The 11,707-nt window shown below is 39.1% G+C and overlaps 1 protein-coding gene across 1 annotated transcript in view; it reads right to left on the bottom strand.

Annotated features, from left to right (window-relative positions):
- Positions 1 to 212: 212 nt before the first annotated feature.
- CFAP54 (cilia and flagella associated protein 54) overlaps positions 213 to 11,707 on the bottom strand; it is a 290,869-nt gene continuing 279,374 nt past the window's right edge. The window contains exon 67 of the mRNA XM_047065944.1: positions 213 to 410. Coding sequence (XP_046921900.1) covers positions 291 to 410 — 120 coding nt within the window. The 3' untranslated portion in view covers positions 213 to 290. The remainder of the gene's footprint in view (positions 411 to 11,707) is intronic.

Here is an 11,707-nt window from a genome sequence, read left to right as displayed (position 1 = left end):
CGGACACATCTAAAGACAACCTGTACGTGAACTGTATGACCATGGGAATAGTTGCACCTTGCACAAGCATATTTTCTATGAACAGTTCTGTAAGATTGTTTTAATAAGCAACAGCATTGTTATTTAATTCAGACACAATTTAAGACATTACTCAAACTATAATTTTTGAGGAAATTTTTGAGGAAACAATTTTATTTTGCTTGTTGTGAGAAGACAGTTCCAAAAATGTATTTAAACCAAGAAAAACAGTATCACTTAAATCCTTTATAAGGTTAACATGTGAAGAATGTTTAGGGAATAATTGACACCATCCAGTTGAAGAGGCTTCCTCCTGATACAATACAACCGTTAGCAAGATCAAAGAGTCTCTCAAGATTGAATATAGATGGCAGCGAGATAGCAAATGGGACCTGAGAAGAAGCAAAAAGTGTTCATGAAATGCATGGTTTCAAACTGTTGGCTGAAGTAAAGTTCTCAAACACACAAATACCAATTCCATATAATGATTTTATGTGAAAGATATTTAACTCTTGCCTAAGGTAAAATGCAAAGTTTCACGTCTCTGCACTGCTGAAATGTCACACATATCATTTTTATATCCTATTAAGATTCATAGATTAGCCTATAAAAAAGCAGGTATTTCTAGAAATATGGACTATTTGCATTTCTATAATCACCGCGTATGATTCTACAGGTAGGACTTTGGCCCTGTTCCTAACGAAATGCATTCTTCCATTAACAGGTTGTCCAGTTGAAAATCTCCCTGTCTTGCTTTGAGCTTAAATCCTGCCACAGTGAAGCAAATTCTGTTTGGAGCTCACTCTTTCTGAAAGACACACGGGGAGACCATGCAGAGAACTAGTGCAGCCAAAGTCACCTGAACAGAACAAAAGACGGAAAATAAGACTGCTTTTACGATCACAGCACTGGTTATTTCATTGAGAGAGAGGCAAGAAGGAGAGAATAAACAGGAAGGAATGGAAACAATGTTTCCTGGGAATCTACTTTATGCAGATGTAGATAATTTGGAAGATGAATGAGCAAATGTCGTGTAGAATGACCATAACAGATTAGATCCTTGTGGGCCTAAATTACGGTAAGAAATTAGAAGAAAAGTTTTATTAATTTCTTGTCCAATTGTTAAACGAAACTTTTTTTATTTAAAAAATGTTTTTTAATGTTTTATTTATTTTTGAGACAGAGAGAGACAGAGCATGAGCAGGGGAGGGGCAGGGAGAGAGGGAGACACAGAATTCGAAGGAGGCTCCAGGCTCTGAGCCCGATGTGGGGCTCGAACTCACAAACCGCGAGATCATGACCTGAGCTGAAGTCGGACACTTAGCCAACTGAGCCACCCAGGCGTACCAAATGAAACTTTTATTCTTAAGAAAACTCAGTGAATCTAGAAGTGGAGGCTGCCTTTTATTTTTTTCTTCACTTTGTTGGATTAAAATATGACAAAAGTATTCCAGTACTTGTCTATAACTTAAAATAATAAAGAGGTGAAAAAATTAATAATGTCCTCCTTTCTCACTCAATCCTGAAGTAATAAGTATTACTAGTTTCAGGAGTATCTTTCCAAAACTTTTAAAATCCTCTAACAAATGTATATTCATGTGGGTTTTTTCTTTTCCCTTTTCTCTTTCCTTTGTTTTTTGAAATGGGATAACTAGATTTCCATGATTTTCTTTTTTTAGTTACCAATATGTAAGAAGAATCCCTCTTTAATCAATTCAGGGAGGCAGAATAACTACGTTGAGTTTAAGAGTGTGCATTCTGGAGTAAGACTGTTTTGATTCAAACTCAGACCTCAAGCACACACCAGCTATGTGAGCTTGAGTAAAATATTTGGTCTGTTTGAATTTTAACTTCCTCATCCATGAAACAGAAATAATATTGTAATTACAATTGTTATTACAACATATTGCTATTACAGGATGGGATGAATTTATACACATAAATACTTAGAACAGTGCCTAGCACACAATGAACACACAATAAAGGCTACACATTACTAACATGGTCAAACACATTCTTTTTAATGGCTACATAACAATGCATGGGATGGCCGCATCCTAATTTATTCAATCACTTACCATAGAGGTTGTTTCTAGTTTTTGTACATGCTTGTCTATTCATATACATCATTGGGTACACATGCTTTTATTTCTGTACTACTGATTCCCTAAGATGGTTTGGTTTAGTCAAAGGGTGTTTACCCTTTACATTTTTAACACTTCCTTTATTTTTTTATGTTTATTTTTTAGAGAGGGAGCGAGTGCAAGCAGGGGAGAGGAGCGGAGAGGGAGAGAGAGAGAATCTTAAGCAGTCTCCATGCTCAGCACAGAGCCCAAGGCAGGGTTCGATCTCATGAACCTGGGATCATGACCTGAGCCAAAATTAAGAGTTGGATGCTCAACCAACTGAGCCATGCAGGTGCCCCACATTTTAGCATTTCTTGCCAGATTTCTTTCCAAATAGGTTATAGCAATTAACATAGATACCAAATTAACCTAGATCTACTTGTTGAAAAGACCGTTCTTTCCTCCCTGCACCGCAAAGTCACTTTTGACATAAACCATGGGACCACATATGTGTGCATCTCTTTCTGGTCTATATTTTGTTCTATCGGTCTATACTTAATCTCACACTATTATTACAGCTCTTTCATAAGACTCGACAACTAAAAGTATAGCTTCATTAGTTTTGTTCTTTTTTTTAATGGTTTTGGCTATTCCACATCCTTTGTATGTCTGTGTAAATTTTCTGATACTACTGCAAATGATAGCTTTAAAATGTTTTCACTTATAACTTTTTTCTGCTATATAGAAATAAAAGTTATATGTACATTCATATGTTTATACCTACTTCACTAAATTTGCTTATTCATCCTAGGAGACAATTTTGGATTTTCTATGTCTATAAAGAATAAGAACTTTCTTCCTTCCTTTCTCACACTTTATTCCTTTCTGTTTTCTTCTTTACTTCACTGGCTGAGAATCCCCATGCAGTGTTAATTAGAAATGATGATAGGATGTCATAAACACAGGATTAATTGACTTTTCAATTCAGGGAAAGGGGGAAGGGTTATTTAATGAATGACATTGTAAAACTGTCTACTACTAAAATTCAACCTTTTCTTTACTTACGTCCTCTACTATTTTTGTTAAGTTTATTCCGAGGCATTTTATAATTTGGTTATTATTGTGAATGTTTTAAAGTTTTAGGAAAACTTTAAAAGTTTAAAGTTTAGTGAAAATGCTAAATTTATCTCACAGTCAAAATACATCAACGCTATAAACACTAAGAGAATCTGAACGTGCTTTAGGAAGTCAGAGTTACATCTTTTCCCCAGAGAGTTCAAGATTTTGCAAATTAGAATTTATGGGATTTCAAATAAAATGATAGAGTTAAAAGATAAAGTGTTTCTTTAGTCATGTTTGTTGACCTGTATCTACTCCATCTTGATACCTGGACATTTAAAGTGAGCCCACATAATGGTTACAACGTGAACACACCCATGAGGCTCAGAGACTTTAGGCAACTTGCCCAAGCTCCCTCAGCTAGTGTCAGAGCCAGGATCTCTACTCAGACACACTGGTTCCTCAGAACATGTTCCTAACCACTCTGATGCACTGCCTGTCCCCTGCTGCCAATGCTGGCCTCTGAGGTCCCTCCTGGCATGGCTTGTGTGCCAACCACGGAATGTCCCTGCTCCCTGCAGCCTCTGCTCCCAATCCCACCTGACTTCGGTCTCCTGCTCCTCCCATAGGCTCTGTGGCACTCTGGACCCTTCTCCAGCTCTGACTTTTAGAAATTTTATGGAAGCTTCTAGGGCTTCCATAGGGAATTTCTCAAGTAAAGTTAGGGTTTGTGGAGAGAAAGGAAGGGAACGGCTTGGCAGGTAAGCAGACTGAAAATTAGTTCAAGTAGGTTATGCTTGCAAGGAGCAGTATTAAAGAAATGGTGATGATTCTGGCTTCCTAGAAAGGATAGAAGTCTGAAATAATATGAAGAAGGGAAAAAAGTTAATCAGGTTGAGAAACACTGAAGGGGTTCATTGCCAGGACTTGAGCTTGTCTTGAGGGGGAGCTTGTGAAAGTCATTGGAGAGTTAAAGGCTATTTGCCAAGGCTATATTTTATAGAAGTGTCTGCGTGAAAACTAGATTCTATCATAATGAAGGATTTTATTACTTCTGTTCTTTTGTTCCAACAATTTTCCTTGATTGAAAGAAAAATCATACCATCTTCAAAGTATCTATGATTCTCCTCAATCCAATGAGTTTTTATTGAGCACCTACATTGAGAATTCTTCTTGATTCTCTCAGCACAGTGTCAGTTGCCTTTTTGTTGGTTCTAAGCGTTAATGACCAAGAAAAATGGGAGAAAGCAAAATTCCCACTACTCAGTTACATTTGCCTGATCTTGCAAGAGGTAAGAAGGTTATCAAAAACTGGGCTTTGTGATATGGATGGATTTAACTTCACCTCGTTTCAAGAATTTTAAAACACAGAGAGCCACAGCCATGAAAAAAAAAAAAAAAAGGTTTAAAAGCTTCAGGGTAGGAAAACAAATGCTGATTTCATCCAGCATTCTCACATATAGGTTTCTGTACCACGTTATAGGTCTATCTCAATATGTCACCTGAGTCTTTGAAGTTAATAATTTATTGGATTTTTTTTTCAGACTGGGGAATAATATACATTCCAAGGCAGAAAGGATAATATGATACTGGCTTCCTTAAGACTCGGTATCATGAATGACTAACAACAGTAGACGTTATCCTCCGCAATCTAACAGAAATAGCACCCAACTCTTAAGAAGGTGAGAAGGAGAGTTGTATGCAACTCTGCGAGACCACAGGACATTTCACACTTTGCCGAGAACAAGATTATCTTTTTTATCACTCCAATTTGGGGATAATAAAACTTTAAATATGACAGGAATAAAGGTTTCTTAACATAATATGAGATCAAGGGTCATTTTGGTAAGATGGTAGAAATCTTCTAAAATTAAATTTTAAAGAAATAACATTATTATAAAGACACCTTGCTGAGAACAAGAAAATTAGAAATTAAAGATGGGATATGGGAGAGAAAGCATTTGTACAGAGAATTGTTTCAAATGTCACACTGTCTATGAATAGGATTGATTCTTCACAAACCATCATCATCACCGCAGCTATCGTCACTGTCACTGTCCCACCACTGAGCCTCAGCTGTGCATGGCATTCCCTTGAGCTCTTGAACAGAGTTCACCTTTTAGTAAAGGACAATGTTTGCTCAGACACGTTGTCCTACACGTACGGGAAACCAAATGTTTCAGTCAGTTCAGAAACTGTTCGGCAACACTAAAGGACCCTGTCTCTCCTCATACCCAAAAAGATGCCAAAAATGTTTTGGAATACATGAAAAATGCCTCGATGAAGGAAGACATATTGAGGGGGACTACATCCATTGGGTGTATGTTTGAAATTCAATTTTAGGTTATGTTCATAGTTTATAGCTATGGTATAATAAGAAATAAGTAATTGTTCTTTGTCCTAGGTTCCTGGCATAAAGCTCTTAAAATCCTTGGGAATTTTCCTTTGTATGCTAATAAGATGACTGTGGGGTAGGGGACCGATAGCTTCAGGGGCTGGTCACCAGGAAAACCAACCATGTGATTGAAGGATGGAACTTTCAGCCCTAGCCCTGACCTCTGGGGAAAGGAGGGGGGCTGGAGACTGAATTTGATCACAACAGCCAACCATTTAATCAGTCGAGCTCATGTAATGAAACCTTCATAGAAACCTCGTAAGGACAGATTTCAAGGAACTTCTTGGTTGGTGAACGCGTTGACGTGCTGGGAGTGTGAGACACTCAGAGAGGGCATAGCAGCTCTGCCCCTGTCCCCCGCCACACACACACAAGATCTTGCCCTATGCATGTCTTATATGGGACTATTCCTCAGTTGTATTCTTTATAATAAAGTGGTAATTGTAAGTGAAGCACTTTCCTGAGTTCTGTGATTCATTCTAGTGAATTATCGAATCTGAGGGAGGTAGCCAGCATCTAAAGTGGGGTCAGTCTTGGATTAAACCTTTAATCTGTGAAGTCTACCCTAACTCTGGTAGTAGTGTTGGAACTGACTCGAATGATTAGACCCCCAGTTGGTGTCAGAGAATCACAGAAGTAGTTGGTGTCAGGAAAAACACCCTAATAGTCATGTTTGGTATTATGTAAATTAGGGCAGTGCTCAGCTAGTGAGAGTCTCTGGGGTCTTTGGGACATTCTCCTACACCCCCCTCCTCCTTGGCAGATATTGCCCTCCATACCCCTTCCCAGGCCAAGCTGAGGCACTACTTAGTGAAAAGCAATTGAGCTGGCAGTGGTATCTCCATTATGGGTGTGTGCTTTGCTTTTTATAGGGAACTATTCAAGAAACAATCCTATAAGGCCAAAAGAGATCTTTAAGAAAAAAGTTGGAGTTTAGGCTGTACATACCCGGCTTATTCTAACTGCTCAAGAGACTAAGGCCCAGAGAAAAGAGTCTTTGAAATATGACACCCTATTGTGCAGAAAGAACAGCTGCTCTCCCCCTCTCTCTCCAGGAAAGTATTTTTCGCCATATAAAGAACTAATAAAGGGTCTCAAACAGGGCAAATCCCCTTTAAAATATCAAAAGCTCTAATCAGAACAGGAAGGATGAGTTATGCAACCAACAATGAAGTGCATGGGGCATAAAGGCTAGATGCAAGTTCATGGCCAATGGTTCAGTGCTTATAATCAGGGCTTTGGGGAAAGAGTTAAAGGAGAAGTGTCTTGGATGGAGGATTTAACAGAAATGCCTGCATTCAATGTGTTATAAAATTGAATGCTTATTTCTCACTCTCTCTGGAGATGCAAGAATATAAATTCTAAGCTAGTACTCATATGTGATTATATCATTTTACATCACTGCCTTTATTTTGAGAAATAGTTTTAAAGCTTTACCAAGTCTTTGTTTTTCTATTCTGAAAAAAAAAAAAAAAAGCTTTTCCTAAGAAAGGGAGCCAGCATTTATTGAGGCTTGCAGGTAGGCTGGAGTCTTTGTTTTACAGAGTTTATTTCATTTGTAAATTAACTGTCAAATGGAGGTCAAGAGAAAATGTGGTTAACTAAGGGGTCACATTGTAGAATGTAGTTTTAATCATGATTGGGTGACATGTGGGTGATGTTTTGTCTTTACTTCTTCATTAGGAAATAAACTTTAAGCCAGAAAGTATGCTTCCTATCTCCTTTGGAATTCTTCTAATTCCAATAAATAAGAATTAATTGAGCACTCATGTATTCATCACCAGTCAGAGATTTCATTTTTTTTTAAACTCATTGCTGAGGTTTGGGTTCCTGGAAACAGATTCTGAGATGGAACTCAGCTTTCAGGAAGCTTATTAGGGAATGCTCTTGGGATCAACACCCATAGGAAAGGAAAGAAAGCAGGATTAGCAGAGAGAGAGAAGAGCAGTCACAACAAAGGGCTCAGCCAACCCCACGGAGAGGGAGTTTTGAAGCTGGGATGACCCTTCAGAGATGCTCTGAATTGTGGTAGGGGGGTCAGGTCTTTGTACTGCATATCAACCAGACTTCCCCCCCCCCCCCCCGCCCCGCAAAAGGAGGCCATCTCTTTTCCCCCCATGGGCATTCCTGAAGAGGGTTGAGAACTCAGTACTGTCGGTACATTTCCCAGAGCTGGGAAAATAAGCTCTTCAGTCCTGAAGGGAGATCTGGGGGTCTCAGTGGAGGGGCCATGAGAGGCACAAATATTTAATTCAACGGTTAACTATAGAACCATCAAGCAACTGGCAATATGGCAAAAAAAAAAAAAATATATATATATATATATATATATATATATACACACACACACACACACACACTAGTATACAAGTGATACAAGCCAAAGGGAGATTTGAAGTAATAACTAAGTAAGAATTCTTATACCAGACTTCCAGATGCTGCTTGCTTTTCTGGGTCATGGTAGAACAAGCTTAACACATTTTCAGTAAAACTCCTATTAATCATGTTATTTGATTACCCTGAGGAACAGTGTCCCTTCTGGAGTATGAGAAGAATTAGAAAACAAAGAATAGGAGGAAGATTCAGAAATAATTTCTTCCCTCAAATAATATCTTTCCATAAACTTAAATATGAAGAAATTCAGTAATTTCACCTAAGCTAAATTTTACTTGAGAAATTCCCCCACGGAACCCTGAGAAGCTTCCATAAAATTTCTAAAAGTCAAGCTGGGAAAGGGTCCAGAGTGCCACGGAGCCCACAGGAGGAGCAGGGGATTGAAGTCAGGTGGGATTGGGAACAGAGGCTGCAGGGAGAAGGGACATTCTGTGGTTGACACACATGCCATGCCAGGAGGAACCTTAGAGGCCAGCCTGGGCAGCAGGGGACAGGCGGTGCGGCAGAGTGGTTAGGAACACATTCTGAGGAGTCAATCTGCCTGGGCATGGATCTTCTGACACGGACTAGCTGAGGGAGCTTGGACAAGTCACTTAAATTTCTCACGTGTAATATAAGGATAATCATAGCATCTAACTAGAAACAGAAATCTAAAGTCAAACATTGAACATCAGAACATACATGCACATTCATGTCTGATTGCTGCTGTTACAAATTTGTGACAAACCTAGTGGCTTACAACAACACAAATGTGCTCTCTTACAGTCCTGTAGATAAGAAATTGGAATTCACTTTCACTGTGCACAAATCAAGATGCCAACAGGGCTGGTTCTCTCTGGGGGCTGTAAGGGGACAATCTGTTTCTTTGCCTTTCATGGCTTCTACAGACCACCTGTGCTCCTTGATTTGTAGCTGCTTTAAAGCATTCACTCCAGTCCTGTTTCCATCATCACATGCCTTCTCCTACTGATGTCAAATAAGGATACTGTGACTACATTTACGGCCTACCTGGATAGGCCAGAATAATCTCCCCATCTCAGTATCCTTAATTTAATCATATCTGCAAAGCCCTTTTTGTCTTACAAGGTAAAAGGTTCTGGGGATTAGGATGTGGATATCTCTGGGGGGCCATGATTCAGCCTACCACATAAGTAATTAAATAATAAGGTTTAGCTCATAAGAACATCCTATTTATATCATATCTGCTCAACAAAGTTTGGGTCACTGAAGTTATTGAATTGTTTCTATTTAAAAATTCATAGCATCATTTGTGACAACATGGTTGGAGCTACAGAGTATATAATACCAAGTGAAATAAGTCAGTCAGAGAAAGACAAATACCATATGATTTTACTTGTATGTGGTATTTAAGAAACAAAGCAAATGAAAAAAGAAAAAAGAGACACCAACCAAGAAGCCGACTCTTAACCATAGAGAACAAACTGATGGTTACCAGAAGGGAGGTGGGGGGGGGGGGGATGCGTGAAGTAGGTGAAGGGGATTAAGAGTACGCTTACGACGAGCACTGAGTAATGTATAGAACTGTTGAATCACTATCTTGAACTCCTGAAACGAATATACCACTGCATGATTCTATACCGGAATTAAAACAATCAATCAATCAATCAATCAAAATTCACGGCATTCCTGTAAAATGACTATTGTTCCAGAAGTTATCAGTGTTCACTATAATATGTACTGGTTTCTCTACAATTTTCCACACCCTTGCACATCAGGTTGAAGTCAATATGCTATGAACGGAAATTATGATAGCCATTCCATACTGGCTCTTGGAAATGGTCACCTTAATTTATTGCCTAAACTAGGACATAAAGGAGGAATAAAAGGAAAAAGGAAATAAAAGGAGAATAAAAGTAAATAAGAGGAAAGTTTCTTAAGCATTATTCCGAATCAACAGGTATATGTTATGACCACCGCAGGCCAGCCGAGATGAATGGCCACCCTACTTAAAAACCTCTGGGGAAGTCCTCCAGTCCTCTTCCCCTGCAATGGTGATGTTGGAGCCCATGTAGTCCAGACAGAATAGCTACATGTAGAAGGAGAGTCGTCCAACCCTCACTGAACTTTGTTTGAAAAAGAAATGAACCTTTATCGCCACTGAGATTTGGGGTTTATTTGTCAGCACAGCAACCCCTGCCCCATCCTGTCTAAAACACCCATGCTCTAGCAAGTTTGTCCTTCCCTTATAGTATACACGGGGAGAATTCCATCAGAGTGAGGGTTTAACTCCACTTAAAGGTCAGGACTTTGAATCTCAGCAACAAAGAAAGGCTGTAACTGGGTATCCTGAAACTGGGCTCCCTCCTGAAGGGCTGTGTGCAGTCTGCCTGTGGGCTTCTGACCTGGGACACAGAAGTGAAAACCCCAGAGTTGGAACAATACTTGGCAAGTCTTGATGCTTTTTTATGAAAGAGATCACTGGGCTTACAGTCTGGAAACTAGAAACAGGAGGCTCTTTTTTAGAACAAAGGCTTAATAAAGAACGTGAACTAAAGTTTGCATTTTGCTCCTGGGACTTTGTTGCTTAGAACGAAAGCATGACAAGCTTTGGTAGTTAGTAGCTTCCACTTGCAGTAGCAAACTGGAGGACAGACCTCTTGTGCATGGTGTGGAAAGAAAAACTGCTCACGCTGACTTCTTTATTCATTTATCAGCATATACAGCAAGCCACTGCAAACCACTCTTACACCGTGGCCAACACTGACCAGCAATTTCTGATAGAAAGTCTAACAGAGTTTGCAATTTATGAAGGATTTTCACATTAAATCATTTCACTGAACTCTTTTTAAAATGCCTAAGTTGAGTATTTAGCCTTTGTTTGTCAATATTAGTAAGAGTGTGCTCAGAAGAAGGGGGCAAGGAAAGAGGAAAAGGCCAGATAGGAGGAGGAGGAAGGATGGAAGGAGGTGGAGTGAAAATCCAGTCCTGAGCTTCCCTGAACGTGTGCCAGCGGTATGTGCCGGGTATCGCAGCAGGCACTGTTGACTAATGGTAATTCCATGGCTAAAATAAAATGTACTGATGTTCATAAGAATGTTTTGGTTCATCAAGGTATAGTTTAACAGCTCTCTGGGGGATTATACCGAGCGAAAAAAATGACACCCCCGAAGGTTACATACTATATGGTTCCTTTTATATAACATTCTTAAAATGACAAGATTGTAGAAACAGAGACCAGATTAGTAATTGTCAGAAATTAGGGACAGTGGTGGGGGGTAGGAAGTGAGGTATCTATCAGAGGACAAGAGGGGTCCTTGTAGTGACAAAATTGTTCTGTATCCTGACTATTAATGTCAGCATCCTGGTGGTGATATTGCACTACAGTTTTGAAAGATGTTACCACTGGGAAAAAGCTGGCTAAAAGGTACACAGGATCTCTCTATATTATCTCTTATAATTGCAAGTGAATCTATAATTATCTCAAAATAAAAAGTTTAATTAAAAAAGGATGGAAAAATAATATGAATAATACATTTATTAAATGTCTAATTACTCTGTTGAAAATTAGCAAATATTTAGGTAGGCCAAAAGCCACTAATGAAGGTAGTTTCTAATGGTCAAGTAACCCGAGCCTCATTTCACACTATTTAAGGCTGGAAAAGATAAAGACGAGCACAGGGTACTGAATACTTACCAACGGCATTACACTGACACTATACCAAATGTGTTGCGTGCTTTTCTAATGTGATTCTCCATGAGGAGAATGTACAGACCAGGAACTGAAGCACACAGATATAAAGTAACTTGCTCACAG

Source organism: Lynx rufus, unplaced genomic scaffold (assembly GCF_022079265.1).
Source record: "Lynx rufus isolate CCGP_SWC_20201006 ecotype Redwood Valley unplaced genomic scaffold, mLynRuf1.p SCAF_7, whole genome shotgun sequence".
Classification (NCBI taxonomy): Eukaryota; Metazoa; Chordata; class Mammalia; order Carnivora; family Felidae; genus Lynx; species Lynx rufus.
This window is presented reverse-complemented; position numbering and strand designations above follow the sequence as displayed.